This window comes from Lactuca sativa, chromosome 4 (genome assembly GCF_002870075.4).
Source record: "Lactuca sativa cultivar Salinas chromosome 4, Lsat_Salinas_v11, whole genome shotgun sequence".
Classification (NCBI taxonomy): Eukaryota; Viridiplantae; Streptophyta; class Magnoliopsida; order Asterales; family Asteraceae; genus Lactuca; species Lactuca sativa.
This window is the reverse complement of record NC_056626.2, coordinates 178026438-178043222: the sequence shown is the minus strand read 5'-3', so window position 1 is coordinate 178043222 and position 16785 is coordinate 178026438. Positions and strand designations below refer to the sequence as shown.

General features: G+C 34.0%; 2 protein-coding genes across 4 annotated transcripts in view; both read left to right on the top strand.

Moving 5' to 3' along the window:
- The window catches only part of LOC111907936 (ABC transporter G family member 35), a 15949-nt gene extending 7158 nt beyond the window's left edge, over positions 1 to 8791 (top strand). For 2 of the 3 annotated variants that reach the window (XM_023903745.3, XM_023903747.3), the window contains exons 4-17: positions 678 to 808; positions 1022 to 1112; positions 1190 to 1491; positions 1661 to 2259; positions 2414 to 2684; positions 4254 to 4407; positions 4784 to 4971; positions 5356 to 5688; positions 5763 to 6137; positions 6201 to 6334; positions 7078 to 7305; positions 7404 to 7575; positions 7637 to 7891; positions 8351 to 8791. In XM_023903745.3, the coding sequence (XP_023759513.1) occupies positions 678 to 808; positions 1022 to 1112; positions 1190 to 1491; positions 1661 to 2259; positions 2414 to 2684; positions 4254 to 4407; positions 4784 to 4971; positions 5356 to 5688; positions 5763 to 6137; positions 6201 to 6334; positions 7078 to 7305; positions 7404 to 7575; positions 7637 to 7891; positions 8351 to 8623 (3506 nt within the window). In that variant the 3' untranslated portion in view covers positions 8624 to 8791. Of the gene's footprint in view, positions 1 to 677; positions 809 to 1021; positions 1113 to 1189; positions 1492 to 1660; positions 2260 to 2413; positions 2685 to 4253; positions 4408 to 4783; positions 4972 to 5355; positions 5689 to 5762; positions 6138 to 6200; positions 6348 to 7077; positions 7306 to 7403; positions 7576 to 7636; positions 7892 to 8350 lie in introns of those variants that run through there. The other variant, XM_023903746.3, reaches the window with a different exon arrangement.
- Positions 8792 to 14252: 5461 nt separating this feature from the next.
- LOC122197373 (ABC transporter G family member 35-like) lies at positions 14253 to 16184 on the top strand. Its single transcript, XM_042901235.2, has 6 exons — positions 14253 to 14537; positions 14732 to 14822; positions 14902 to 15203; positions 15372 to 15970; positions 16059 to 16065; positions 16125 to 16184. The coding sequence occupies exons 1-6, from the start codon at positions 14478 to 14480 to the stop codon at positions 16182 to 16184; spliced, it is 1119 nt and encodes a 372-aa protein (XP_042757169.2). The 5' UTR covers positions 14253 to 14477.
- Positions 16185 to 16785: the final 601 nt, after the last annotated feature.

Genomic DNA, 16785 nt, shown 5'->3' with positions numbered 1-16785 from the left:
TATCCCTTGCATTTTTTTATTGTAGAAACTTGAAAATCTTTTTCTATAGAGTCATCATCGAATTTCTTTATACGAAATTCATGAGGTTAAAGTATCTCCAAGAGATTTTCTAATGATAAAGTAAATAAATCCTTTGATGATTCTTCCACAACTACAACTATATATATTCGCGTGAGTCTCCTTAGATAAAGTTTCAAACAAAGGATAAGATAATATACACCAAACTAATCTTCTTATTGATATATATTATGTATATACAGCCTAACTAATACATAATTTTATATACATACAGATCAGACGGTTGGACATATTGCAACCAACACAATGCTTCACAAACCATTACAATAACAAGTCATAAATATCAGAAATTAACATAACTAACGGTAACTACCATTAACTAACAATCTCGGTTAATTCCTAACAATAGCAATATCAATTTGTAAAGTTAATGAATCAAGTAGTATTAAAAATATGAAAAATCTTTATCCATTGAGGTTGTAAATTTACAAAGCAATGTGAAAAAGCTTCCACAATAGCTTTTTTGACTTTCATAGCTTATTGAACCCAATAAGCTCTTGAAAAAGCGCATACTATGTATGCTCTTAGAGATAGTTATACTATCAATTTCAATTCTTGAAACAATAAGATATGATTTATAACCAAACAATGAAATACAGAACTGCTAACGGAGCTCGCAAGAAGAGAAAAGGAAGCAGGTATCACCCCAGAAGCTGAAGTAGATCTTTACATGAAGGCAACTGCCATTGAAGCAGATGAGAGTAGTTTGATTACTTACTACACTCTAAGAGTAAGTATGAATCTTTATTATCTAGACCTTCCACTCCCAAATCAAAAATATTTGTCATTAGATACATGTGAGTCCCAAATTCTATCTCCAAAAGAGCCCTTGAGGTAAAACAACAGACTGTCAACTTATATAGAAACTATCAACTTATATAGAAACTGTATCAAGCCGATGTACGACACAAACAATATTTACATCTTTTTTAAACCAAAACAGATATTGGGCCTAGATATATGCCGTGACACATTAGTTGGAGATCAAATGAGACGGGGTATCTCCGGAGGACAAAAGAAGCGTGTAACCACAGGTTAATTTCTTTTCTTTTCTTTTTTTCACATTAACTACTTTATGGATAAAGTGCGGATAAATAAATACCGGATTCAGGTGAGATGCTTGTGGGACCCGCAAAAACTTTGTTTATGGACGAGATATCAACAGGTCTAGACAGTTCCACTACATTTCAGATAGTCAAGTGCTTGCAACAAATTGTACACCTCACCGACTCAACAATCTTCATGTCCCTACTACAACCTGCCCCCGAGACATTCGATCTATTCGATGACATCATCCTACTATCCGAGGGCCAGATCGTGTATCAGGGCCCACGGGAAAATGTTCTCGAGTTCTTTGAGAGTTGTGGATTCATATGTCCAGAGAGAAAGGGCATTGCTGACTTCTTGCAAGAGGTAAACAATCCTACTGAAATTTCGGGATGACCTCCACATAAATTTAACAATATTATCCAAAACATGTAAAACCTTGTACCCATTTAGGATCGGGATTTGCAGGTGTTACAATTGTCGTGTTTGACTACATCTATTTTTTTTTTTTTAACATTTTGTATCTCTGTGCTAGGTTACATCTAAGAAAGACCAACAACAATATTGGGCAGATAAAAGAAAACCATACAGATATATACCAGTTAGTGAATTTAATGAAAAATTCAAGTGTTTCCATGTGGGGGAGAAGCTGAAAAGTGAGTTGTCAATTCCATACGACAAAAACGAAAGCCATAAAGCTGCTTTAGTCTTCCAAAAATACTTAGTCCCCAAAATGGAGCTCCTTAAAGCCTCATGGGATAAAGAGTTGCTACTAATGAAGAGAAACGCTTTCATTTACATTTTCAAGTCTATACAAATCGTGTTTGTAGCATTTATTGCCACAACTTTGTATCTTAGGACCACAATGCACCACAGAAACGAACAAGATGGTGTGATTTACGTAGGGGCACTTTTGAATAGTCTGCTCATCAACATGTTTAATGGGTTTGCTGATCTGTCACTAATCATCATGAGACTTCCAGTAATTTACAAGCAAAGGGACCTCATGTTCCACCCTTCATGGGCTTTCACTCTTCCAGCTTTCTTGCTACGTATTCCTATATCTATAGTGGAGAGTATTATGTGGTGTGGGATTTTATACTTTGGTGTTGATCTCGCCCCTGATGCTGGCAGGTAATTAATTAACTAACTACTTTTGTTATTTTCATCAAAACCTTGTCTACAAAAAAGTTAAGAGACTAAATGAATACATGAAAAATAGGTGGAAGGTAAGTTTCAATCTAAATCTTTTTCATACTTATATATAGTAAACTAATTTGGTTTACAGGTTCTTCAAGCATCTTCTGTTGGTTTTCTTGATCCAGAATGTGGCAGCGGGGCTGTTTAGGCTAATTGCTGGGGTTTGTAAGACAATGAATATTTCTAACACAGGAGGAGCTGTTGTACTTTTACTTATATTTCTGTTGGGTGGTTTTATACTTCCTAAAACCCGGATTCCAAATTGGTGGGAGTGGGCATACTGGATTTCACCTCTGTCTTATGGCTTCAAAGCCTTTGCTATAAACGAGTTTCGTGATCCTCGGTGGACAAGCAAAAGGGTAAGTCAAATAATTCTTAACACAAAATGCAAATTCCAAAAAACCCTAGGTGGGTTTAGTTGTGGAAAACTGTTTTCAGTTCTCTTGGGTTTGTAATTGTTGGGTGTGGGGGTGTTGGTGAGGCCGGGGTGAGGTGGGGTGTTCGCCTGTGGGGACACGTGGGAATGATGCTGTTTGTGTTTGTGTTTTAGAAAAAATTGGAATTGAAAAAGTATCGAAAACAAGAAGTATCAGTTTGCTAAGTTCTTTGTAATTTTCGAAAATGAAAAATTCTTTCTTTTTTTTGTGAAAACTTTTAGAAAATATCAAACCAAACATATTTTCAAATCCACTTGTCATGGAAAAAAAATACATTAAAATTAGAGAATTTTACACAACCAAACACACCTTTATGTTTCCGGAAAAAATTGAATTTTGGATGGTCGTTAATTTGTTTTTTTTGTACATTTAGGGTCTAAGAACAAAATGAAACATGTGTTTCATATACCATCTTTTTTGCACATCTCACCTATATTTATTATTTTTTAGTTAATAATTATAAAAAATGTTGATTGTTTATTATTAGTACTTAGAGCATCCACAATGCATAGTTAAATGAGAGAGTTAAATATGGTGGCATGCCTAATTGACATTCGTCGGATGCCATATTGGCATTTAATGGATATAGAGTCCAATGGTCATTGAACCTTTTAATGGGAAAAAAACCTTTTTACTATTAAATATATATATTCCATTGAACTATATTGAGTTTAATGCATTGTAAGAAAAATTAATATAGAGTTGTATAGTAAGTAAAATGATGATGTGTCAATCATAATGGATAAGTAAATATTTTTCTTTTATTCAGGGACAGGATCCTAGGTGTACAAGAAAATTAGTATCCATTTTGGAATACCATATATGCATTCAAAACGGTTAACATGTAATAGCCCGTCATATTTATAGTCATAATTATATAAATATCAAAATTATATGTACCAGAAAAAACTTCCAATGCCATAGACAAAGTTCAACTTTATATATATATATATATATATATATATATATATATATATATATATATATATATATATATATATATATATATATATATATATATGGGAAAAGTAAATATAAATTTAAGGATATATAAGCTTAAGTAGCCAAACGCACCATATACGTCGTTTTGTTTGATATATTCATTATAATGTTCTTAAACTTCAACCCTAACTTGATTTAATTTCAAGATTTTTCGAAATTTCACTATTATCTTCCTCTTACATCATATCTTTTGCCGACCACCTACTAGGCTATATATATTGTAGTTGAAAATACAAATTATGTAAGAAGAAGATAAATGTGTAATTTATAAAAATCATGGAAGTAAATCAGGTTAGAAGTTAAATTATAAGAACATTGGACAATTATATTATATTATATGATACAAAACGACGTGGTACGATGAATTTGGGTATCCTTAAGGGCATATATATATATATATATATATATATATATATATATATATATATATATATATATATATATATATATATATATATATATATATATATATATTTCACATTTTGGCAGAGCTCAGACAATTCAACCAACATGGGGTACGCCGTGCTAAATAACCTTGACATCCCAACTAAAGAAAGCCATTACTGGATTGGTGCTGCTGCTCTTCTTGGTTTTGTGCTTCTGTTCAATATTCTTTTTACCATTGCTCTCATGTATTTAGAAGGTATAAGTTTCCACGGATACCCCTAAAGATGATTGTATGCAGAACAGGACGGGACAGAACAGAACAAGGTCCTATCACTGAGCGTTTGGCACGGACGGGACTGGGACAAAGTTAGTTGTTGACCAAGTCCAATGGGACTATTTCTCCAAAATTTAGTCCCATCCAAAACCATAGAACACAATGGGACAAAAGCCAAAATGACAAAAAAACCATTTCCAGTTTCCGTATTGTTCCAGTGTTGCCAAACGCTATATAACGAGTTCAGTCTAGTTTTGGCCAGTCCAGTCCAGTTCTGTCCAATCTAGTTTTGTCCCACCTAGTCCCACCACCAAACGCTACCTAACTAACCTTCATGATTCTTCTATTGACTAACTAGCCCCTGGAAAGCCACAAGCAATTATCTCCAAGGAAGAAGCTGCAGCCATGGAAGGTAGTCAGCATACCAACCTAGAACCAATATCACATCCTAGAGGCACTTCTGATACTAAGAAGGGCATGGTTCTTCAGTTTACTCCATACGCCATGTCATTTGACAATATCAACTATTTTGTTGATATGCCTCATGTAAGTTCATTTCTACTTTAATTTGTGTTGCTACTAGCATTTATCCCTCTTACTTTCGTTATTAGTATTTGCATATGTACACCTTCTTACTTCTGGCTCTGTTGATTTTATCTACTTGTTACTTTCTGCTCTATTCCACTATTGTTTGTAACTACATATGTACATGTTTCTTAATTTATGCTCTATTGCTTTATTGTTTTATTACTTGTATTTGCATATTTACATATTTGTTACTTTCAGCTCTATTGTTTGCATCTGCTTGTTACTTTCTGTTCTATTGCTTATATCTTCATATTTATACGTCCTTGTTTGGCATGCATGTTAATGTTAATTAAATCTTTATCTAGGAACTAAGAAGTTAACGATCATTTGTTGGCTATACAGGAAATGAGAGAAGATGGGGTGACAGAAAAGAGATTGCAATTACTTTCTGATGTAACTGGTGCATTTAGGCCTGGAGTTTTAACTGCATTGATGGGAGTAAGTGGAGCTGGAAAAACTACATTGATGGACGTTTTAGCAGGAAGAAAAACAGGTGGTTATATCGAAGGAGACATAAGAATATCAGGATTCCCTAAAAAACAAGAAACATTTGCAAGAATCTCTGGATATTGTGAGCAAACGGATATCCATTCTCCCACAATCACTGTTCAAGAATCTTTAATCTACTCTGCTTTCCTCCGTCTCCCAAAACAAATCAGCAAAGAAGACAAAACGGTAACAACATAAAGATGAAATAAGCAAGATATTAAAGAGAAATAAAGGCCTCTGACCTTTTTTCTTGCATTCAGATTTTTGTGCGTGAAGTGATGGAGCTAGTTGAACTAGACAATATCAAGGATGCAATAGTGGGACTTCCAGGAGTTAGTGGTTTGTCAACAGAACAGAGAAAGAGGTTAACAATCGGAGTGGAGCTTGTTGCAAATCCTTCAATTATTTTCATGGATGAACCAACTTCTGGACTTGATGCAAGAGCAGCTGCCATTGTTATGAGAGCTGTAAGAAACACAGTGGACACAGGAAGAACAGTTGTTTGCACCATTCATCAGCCTAGTATTGATATCTTTGAATCCTTTGATGAGTTGATGCTACTGAAAAGAGGAGGAAAAGTTATCTATGCGGGATCACTAGGAAGGCATTCTCAAAACGTCATTGACCACTTTGAGGTATTTTACATACAAACTATAATCACAAAATGTTAATTCTACTTAAAATAAACTGTTTTACAGGAAGTTGATGGGGTTCAAAAGATCCCTGACAAATACAATCCAGCAACATGGATGTTGGAAGTCAGCTCTGGTGTTGCAGAAATACGACTGGGCATTGACTTTGCTGACCACTACAGTGCATCGCCTTTACAACAGTAAGACTAAGGGGTATTCTCAAAACGTCATTCATCACACCTCTCACTTTTTCTCTGAAGGGATGTTTTTTTTTTTTCCTTAATGTTTTCTGGAAGTTTCTTGTCTCAAAGAACATAAAACAAATTATTTTGTGTTTTTTTTTATCTCTGATTTGGCCTTAAATCGGGATATTGATTTCTTGGATTATTCCAAATTCGATTTCGTGGAAACCTAGGAAATAGAGTCGGAGAGTCGAAATTAAATATTTTGGAAAATATGTATAAGATTTTACAAGTTTGTTTTGATATTCACTAACCCTTTTCTAGTGTTAATGAGATTGATTAATGGGTTAAGCATTTAATCCGGACAACTATACATGTTTGTTTTCTTTTTTGCTTAATCTTGACCAAAAGACTTAATGGGTTAAGCCAAAAAACACATCTGGCTTAATGAATTACGACACTAAACCTTTACGGCTTTACCTGCATGCCCTTCTTTCTCCTCCAACCCCTCTCCCATTAAAATTGATGAATATTGTTAAAGTTAATGTATAATGTGTAGTTTTTTTAGTGCAAAGATAAAATGGTCATTTAATCTCATTCTGAATGTAGAATAGAATCAGACCTTATCTATAGAACATTTTATCCATATAAACATCAGATTCACTCACTTTACCCATACATGACTTATCCCCCATATCCTGTTACCTTTTGGTGATCAAAAGTAGTGATTTAATATTATAATCATATAAAATCATCAACAGGAGGAACAAGGCTATGGTGAAGGAGTTGAGTGTACCTCCACTAGGTGTTGAAGATCTTCACTTTGAAACACAATATGCTCAATCTATGTGGGGACAATTCACGTCTTGTTTATGGAAAATGTGGCGGAGTTATTGGAAAAATCCCGATTATAACCTTGTTCGTTTCTTCTTCACTTTGCTTTGTGCACTCATGGTTGGAACTGTATTCTGGAAAGTTGGCAGCAAAAAGTGAGTCTTTGCTTCTTCTTCTTCTTCTTCTTCTTTTTTTACTTTTTCTTTGTGAAATGACCATTTTTCCCTCCATTATATATCTTTATAAATTTCAGGTCGAGCAGCAATGATCTCAGCACAACCATTGGAGCGATGTATTCTGCTGTATTTTTTATTGGTGTAAGCAATTGCCAAACGGTGCAGCCGGTTGTTGCCACAGAAAGAATAGTTTTTTATCGCGAAAGAGCTGCTGGGATGTACTCTTCGTTACCATACGCCATGGCACAGGTAACAGAATTTTTACAAAATTTACTTAATTACAAACTTACCCTTTCTTGTCTTTAAACAGGTGTTTGTGGAGATACCATATGTATTCCTTCAAACAACATATTACACTCTCATAGTGTACGCCATGGTGTCATTCGAATGGACAGCACCCAAATTCTTCTGGTTTTTTTTCATCAACTTCTTTTCGTTCCTTTATTTTACATACTATGGAATGATGACTGTTTCCATCACGCCAAACGAGCAAATAGCAGCCATATTCGCAGCTGGTTTCTACCTACTTTTTAATATCTTCTCTGGGTTTTATATCCCACAACCCGTAAGTCATCTTCCCTTTAAATCAACTCATGTGTTGTTTTTCCTACTTAGTGTGCTTAAAGGGTTGAGTACGTAATCTAGATAGCTATATATGGCTTTTTTTTCCTTAATCTGGACAGAATGATTTAATGGGTTAAGCCAAAAAAAATTGGCTTAATGTATTAAGAGACCAACCCTCTACCTATTTGTCATTTTTTCCTCTCAACTCCTATAATGTTAACATTGATGAATATTACAATTTTTTAGTTAATTAGAATGTAACCGTAAAATGTCATGTACTCTCATTCTGACTAGTTTTTCAATCTAGAAAAGAAAAGCACCTTATGTGTACAACACTTTATCCGGACAAACATGGTTACCCATACAATGCAATGGGAAAAAAAAGCCCCTCATTCTAGTATTCTTTTGTTTCATGTTTGCTAGTGAGTAGTGACCCATTGTTGAATTCTTGAAATTATAGAAAATTCCTAGATGGTGGGTGTGGTACTACTGGATTTGCCCCATGGCGTGGACTGTGTACGGATGCATTGTTTCTCAGTATCATGATTCAACTGACACAATCATGGTGCCTGGGATGGAACAGGGCCCACTCCTCACATCGTATATTAAAGACTACTATGGTTTTGAATTGGATTTCATGGGTCCTGTTGCTGCAGTTTTAATTGGTTTTTGTGTGTTCTTCGCGTTCCTATATGCCACCTTCCTCAGGACTTTGAACTTCCAAATGAGATAGAAAGTACAATAGATTCTACTATCAGTGTGTAAATTATTCTGTAATTTACAAGTTTGAATTGTAGCAAACCTACAACGGATTCTATGTGACACCCTGAATGCGGGTTAATGTTAAAGATGGGTGACCAACTATTAGATTTGTTCAAAATAGATTATGAACATTATTATACATCATGTCAGGGTCCTTAAACATGTGAGTTTTCATGCTGCCAATCCAACCGGCTTTCTCACCCTTACATGGCAGAATATGTTTGTCTCATCACCTTCACCAGAAATTTGATCTTACAGATATCATAATTTTGAATACTCTTTCATTACGATGTAAATTTAAAATAAAAGAAGTGAGTCTGTTACATTACCTCTTTCTTTATTTTTTCCACAATAGCAAAAACCGCCATCCTTAGCTACATGCCTACAACCGAAAGTACAAGCCCAATTCAAACTCTTTGAAGACTTCTAAGCCCTATCGGATGCCCGATTATTAACCATCTCAGATTGATTTTTCAGTCTTTGATACCCCTTTTTCTTATAGTGCTCGTGTGCTTCAAATTATTTATTAGTTTTAGCATGCCTAAATTAATGTTAAGAGCTTTAACATGTATACTTTTTTTTTGCTATGGTCATTGCATGATATGAATAGGGGATATTTGATAAGCCTTTAAATGATTCAATTAAGAGGTAGCCTCTTAACTTTTCAGCATTTAACATGTTTGGTTACATTAAAGTTAACCTATGAATGATTAAGTAGCCTCTTGATCATTCAACGGAAAACAGTCTCTGAACCATTCTATTTTAGGAAAGTTCCATATTTGTCTATATAACCCTAAAAGAAAAAAGCATATGTTTTCTCTTTCATGTGAACATTGCGTATACTAGGGATGAGTTATAAAATCAGAAAACCGGACCGTAATTGAACCAGAATCGAATAATGCTTAAACGGTTTGGGTAATGGGTCTAAAAATTACTCGTATCCGGGTTCCGGATATTCCGGGTACAGATCCAACGGTCCAGGTATTCTGGGTTTTAGAACCGGATTTATAAGAAAACTGGAACCAGGTTTAATGGACCGACAACCGATTTAGTTGGCCAAGGAACCGGAAATTGAAGGGTTATCAAAAAATATGCCTATTGATTCAGTTCTAAAAAAATTCTTATTCTATTCCATAATTTCTTTTTATTTTTTTTGTTTTTTGCATTGTTGCTAAGTTTTTAGTTAGCTTTAAACTGCCATATTATCTTTGTTATGAGTCTGTTCCGGATGATTTTTTTTAATTGTAGTTCACTGATTGGAAAAAGTTATAGACTCTAGAAACACCTTATTTGCATGTGTATTGAGTCACTTACAACCCTCCATAAATTAGATACCAGTTATGTTTTGTTTCTGTTACAACATTGTTGCTGAATTTTTAATTAGCTTTAAACTGTCATATTTCCTTCGTTATAAGTCAGTTCAGGCTGATTTTAAAAAAAAAAAAAAAAATTGTAGTTCACTGTTTGGCAATAGTTAGAGTCTAGAAACACCTTATTTACATATGTATTGAGTCACTTACAACCCTCCAAAAATTAGATATCAAAAAAAATTATAACATTTTTTTATAGATCATTCCTTTGCACGAGATGTGGTAATCCCTATGAGTAAAGATTTTGTAACTTGTCGAGTAATGCTCTCCTTTCTTGTTATTAACAAGTATTATGGGTTACAACATTTTTTTTTCCTTTTGTTCCAAAAATTCGGGTTTCCGATTATTTCCAGGTCTAATACACGAATCCGGTACCAATAATCAATTTCCGGTTCCAACTGGTTCATACCCATTATACCCGGCTTGATACCCAGAACCAAACCGGAAGTGGTTACCGTATACCGGCTGGTTCTTGGTTCTTATAATCCATCAATTTTGGGTTTCAGGTTTTCCGAGTCTGGGTAGACCGGTGCGGTTTTAGACCCACTTTCTTCCCTAGCGTATAGCTCTACTGAGACCAAGCCTCTGACGAGTTCCTCCCTTCTGCAGCCATCAAAAACCTTCTCCTATCGGCAGCAATCCAAGCCTCCGATGACATTCTTTATCTCCTGATATCTCTTTTGTTGAATCTTTTGTTTGATCTATCAAACAAATATCTTTCGATAAGTCTCTTTTTCTATTGAACTCTGTTTATAGCATATTCCTTGGGTGATTGGATTCACGCTTAGGATTTTATACTTTTACAAATTGGGATTTTGAGATCAAGTATAACAATAAGTGCTCCGTGATATGATTGTAAACTAAAGGAAAACCGCAACGCAATAATATTTTTGTAAATTAGAGGAAAACCACACTTCATTGTGGACCGAATGAAGCTAGATTTTATTGATAATGAATACAGATAATATATAAGTGGTTGTTTAGTCATACAAAAGATAGAAGCAAAAGATTACAACAATTTCAGAAGTTGATTAAGTAAGACGATAATAGAAACAGGAGAATGGTTTCCATTATCTGTGAAAAGCCAAATCAAAGTAGTCTGTATATATTTTTCAAGCAAATTAAAAATCATTAATAAATACCCTCCTCTTCATATCTTTAAGCATGTCCTCTACACCTACCCTTTATGCACCCAATGATTCTAATTGCCTCTACAAAATCACCATGATATATGTGAAAAATCAAACAAATAACTAACAACTTTATGCCATAAATATAAATATTTTTTCATATAAAGTGTCTTTATTAGGTGAATGATTTCCATTTGATAGTATCTTGAAACAATTAATTGTTCATCACAAACTATAATAGAAAAAAAATTAGGTTAGTAAGAGAGAAGTAATAAGGCAAATTGCGAGAAATAGCAACCTATTTCAATCTTGCTACCCTTTAGCAATATAATCATATGCTTTATTTCTTAGCCATAATGGCAACATACTAACATTTTTTTTACCAATAATACTAATGTAGTTTTTTATACCCATAATAGCAACATACTTATATTTTGCAATAAATGTGGATCATGGAAACTGTACTTTTTTCTTACACATTTCTATTAATGGTAAAATAATGTAATTTGGTTGCTATTATGGAAGATATGGTGGAGTTACCGGCTAAATATCGATTATAACCTTGTTCGTTTCTTCTTTACTTTGTTTTGTGCACTGGTTAGGACTGTATTCTAGAAAATCGGCGAAAAAGCGTGAGTCTTTTCTTCTTTTAAAATCAATAATATAAACACATAGGCGTTATAATAGCATCCATTATTATAAGGTTTTTATTTGTGTCAAATAGGTTGAAGAAATTTAAATAAGTTATTGCAAAGTATGCTTGTGCTTTTACAAGCTTGACTAAATGAGTTTTTCAATAAAAAAAATTTATCATCTTTTTCTTTTGGTTTATTAGTTACAAATAAAAAATGTTAATATATATAATATAATGTAAAAATATTTATAAAATATTCTAAAACTTATAAAACCTATTCTTGATTTTATAAATTTTGAGGTCCAACAGAACTGATCTGAATAGAACAACTGGAGCCATGTACGTTGCTGTAATTTTTATAGGTATAAACAATTCCCAAACAGTGTAGTTGGTTGTTGCCGCAGAAAGAACAATCTTTTATTATGAATGAGCAACTGAAATATACTCCTCATTACCATATGCCATGGTGCAAGTAAGCAAAATTTTGAACACACACACACACACACACACACACACACACACACATATATATATATATATATATATATATATATATATATATATATATATATATATATATATATATATATATATATATATATATATATACTTCATTACAAACTTACCCTTTTTAAACAAGTCTTTGTAGAAAGGCCATATGTATTCCTTCAAACAACACATTACACTCTCATAGTGTACGCCATGGTGTCATTCGAATGGACAACACCCAAATTTTTCTGGCTCTTTTTCATCAACTTCTTTTCGTTTCTCTACTCCAAGAACACAACAGTTTTGGGACCAAAACATCATAAAATGGACCCAAAACACAAGATACTCATAGATCCAAAGATAAAATTCAACAAATCATGGAAATTTGTGACTTACAAAGGTAGGGTGGATAGGTGTGAGGTATAAGTGGGGTGGGTTTGGGTGTGCGTATGGTTGGGTGTGGAGGGTGGACGGGTGTAAGTGTTCAAATAGGTTTAATATTGAATTATTTGAAATAACAAAAACTGCATCCAAACACATTGTTTAATTTTCTAATGAAAAAAGGTTTACTCAATTAGTTTAGCGAAACACGTTTTTCAAAATTTTCTACTTACAACTTAAAATATAAACTCATTTCATTTTTTAAAAAATTGAAAACCAAAAATAGGTTTCCATAACTAAACGGAGCCTTGGATTTTCTCTCCAAATGAGCCCTTTAATCATCTATATTAGGAATTTTTTTTTAAATAAACTTTTTTTTATAACGTCATCAACATAACATCAAACCAAAAACCTTAATAGACATCCATAATGTGGGCTCTTATTCACAAAAGTTATTTATGGGTCATAGTTGTTTTGGATAAAGGTAAAGTTTCAAACAAAGGATAAGATAATATACACCAAACTAATCTTCTTATTGATATGTACAATGTATATACAACCTAACTAATACATAGACCCTTTACATATTGATAAGGCGGTTGGACATATTCCAACCAACACAACACTTCATAAACCATTACAATGTTTATATATAACTGTCAATCTAATTAACATGTCAATCTAGTTAACAGTAACTAATCATAAATAACATAATTTAACATAATTAACTAACAGTAACTACCATCAACTAAGATTTAACAATCTGGGTTAATCCTAACATATCCCCTTAAGCTAGATTGTTTCCAAAAAAACATTCATCATCTTGAATCTTTAATCTTGAAGCATCATCATTTCTTGTCACAAGGTCATCATCATCATTATTACACTATGCATCATCCATTAAAGTTTCAAGTTCTTCAATTGTCATGAACATTGTATCCCCTTCTTTGGCTTCATTCCCATGCATAAAATTAGCCTCCTCTCTTTCATCTTCTTGTCGTTTCTTGCAATACTTTGTAATGTGTCCGTATTTATGGCTATAAAAGCACTGCGTTTCTGATAAGGGCAATACATATCCCTTGCATTTTTTTATTGTAGAAACTTGAAAATCTTTTTCTATAGAGTCATCATCGAATTTCTTTATACGAAATTCATGAGGTTAAAGTATCTCCAAGAGATTTTCTAATGATAAAGTAAATAAATCCTTTGATGATTCTTCCACAACTACAACTATATATATTCGCGTGAGTCTCCTTAAATAAAGTTTCAAACAAAGGATAAGATAATATACACCAAACTAATCTTCTTATTGATATATATTATGTATATACAGCCTAACTAATACATAATTTTATATACATACAGATCAGACGGTTGGACATATTGCAACCAACACAATGCTTCACAAACCATTACAATAACAAGTCATAAATATCAGAAATTAACATAAATAATGGTAACTACCATTAACTAACAATCTCGGTTAATTCCTAACAATAGCAATATCAATTTGTAAAGTTAATGAATCAAGTAGTATTAAAAATATGAAAAATCTTTATCCATTGAGGTTGTAAATTTACAAAGCAATGTGAAAAAGCTTCCACAATAGCTTTTTTGACTTTCATAGCTTATTGAACCCAATAAGCTCTTGAAAAAGCGCATACTATGTATGCTCTTAGAGAAAGTTATACTATCAATTTCAATTCTTGAAACAATAAGATATGATTTATAACCAAACAATGAAATACAGAACTGCTAACGGAGCTCGCAAGAAGAGAAAAGGAAGCAGGTATCACCCCAGAAGCTGAAGTAGATCTTTACATGAAGGCAACTGCCATTGAAGCAGATGAGAGTAGTTTGATTACTTACTACACTCTAAGAGTAAGTATGAATCTTTATTATCTAGACCTTCCACTCCCAAATCAAAAATATTTGTCATTAGATACATGTGAGTCCCAAATTCTATCTCCAAAAGAGCCCTTGAGGTAAAACAACAGACTGTCAACTTATATAGAAACTGTATCAAGCCGATGTACGACACAAACAATATTTATATCTTTTTTAAACCAAAACAGATATTGGGCCTAGATATATGCCGTGACACATTAGTTGGAGATCAAATGAGACGAGGTATCTCCGGAGGACAAAAGAAGCGTGTAACCACAGGTTAATTTCTTTTCTTTTCTTTTTTTTCACATTAACTACTGTATGGATAAAGTGCTGAATTGATAAACACGTGACTCAGGTGAGATGCTTGTAGGACCCGCAAAAACTTTGTTTATGGATGAGATATCAACAGGTCTAGACAGTTCCACTACATTTCAGCTAGTCAAGTGCTTGCAGCAAATTGTACACCTCACCAACTCAACAATCTTCATGTCCCTACTACAACCTGCCCCCGAGACATTCGATCTATTCGATGACATCATCCTTCTATCCGAGGGCCAGATCGTGTATCAGGGCCCACGGGAAAATGTTCTTGAGTTCTTTGAGAGTTGTGGATTCATATGTCCAGAGAGAAAGTGCATTGCTGACTTCTTGCAAGAGGTAATCATTCCTACTGAAATTTCGGCATGACCTCCGCATAAATTCAATATTAGCCAAAACCTACAAGTACAACCTTGTACCCATTTAGGATTGGGATTTGCTGGTGTTACAATTGTCCTTTTTGATTACATCTATTTTTTTTTTTAACATTTTGTATCTCTGTGCTAGGTTACATCTAAGAAGGACCAACAACAATATTGGGCAGATAAAACAAAACCATACAGATATATACCAGTTGGTGAATTTAATGAAAAATTAAAGTGTTTCCATGTGGGGGAGAAGCTGAAAAAAGAGTTGTCAATTCCATACGACAAAAGCGAAAGCCATAACGCTGCTCTAGTTTTTGAAAAATACTTAGTCCCCAAAATGGAGCTCCTTAAAGCCTCATGGGATAAAGAGTTGCTACTAATGAAGGGAAACACTTTCATTTACATTTTCAAGTCTATACAAATCGTGTTTGTAGCATTTATTGCCACAACTTTATATCTTAGGACCACAATGCACCACAGGAATGAACAAGATGGTGCGATTTATGTAGGGGCACTTTTGAACAGTCTGCTCATCAACATGTTTAATGGGTTTGCTGATCTGTCACTAATAATCATGAGACTTCCAGTAATTTACAAGCAAAGGGACCTCATGTTCCACCCTTCATGGGCTTTCACTCTTCCAGCTTTCTTGCTACGTATTCCTATATCTATGCTTGAGAGTATTATGTGGTGTGGGATTTTATACTTTGGTGTTGACCTCGCCCCTGATGCTGGCAGGTAATTAATTAACTAACTACTTTTGTTATTTTCATCAAAACCTTGTCTATAAAATAGTTAAGAGACTAAATGAATACATGAAAAATAGGTGGACGGTAAATTTCAATCTAAATCTTTTTCATACTTATATATAGTAAACTAATTTGGTTTACAGGTTCTTCAAGTATCTTCTGTTGGTTTTCTTGATCCAGAATGTGGCAGTTGGGCTGTTTAGGCTAATTGTTGGGGTTTGTAAGACAATGAATATCTCTAACACAGGAGGAGTTGTTGTACTTTTACTTATATTTATGTTGGGTGGTTTTATACATCCTAAAATCCGGATTCCAAATTGGTGGGAGTGGGCGTACTGGATTTCACCTTTGTCTTATGGCTTCAAAGCATTTGCTATAAACGAGTTTCTTGATCCTAGGTGGACAAGCAAAAGGGTAAGTCGAGTAATTCTTAACACAAAATGCAAATTCCAAAAAACCCTACGTGCGATTAGTTGTGGACACCGAAACACGGTGGTTTCCGAGACTTGGTCATGACCGAAACACACAACACTCGGTATTCCGTCCACCCAGGTTCAGATAAGATGTATCTGGATCTTAAAAAGCTATACTGGTGGCCTAATATGAAAGCAGAGATTGCTACCTTCGTAAGTAAATGCCTTACTTGCGCAAAGGTTAAGGTCGAGTACCAGAAGCCCTCCAGTTTACTACAACAACCAGAGATTCTAGAATGGAAGTAGGAGCGGATCACTATGGATTTCATAACCAAGTTACCCAAGACAACGGGTGGACTTGATACCATATGGGTCATCGTCGATAGATTGA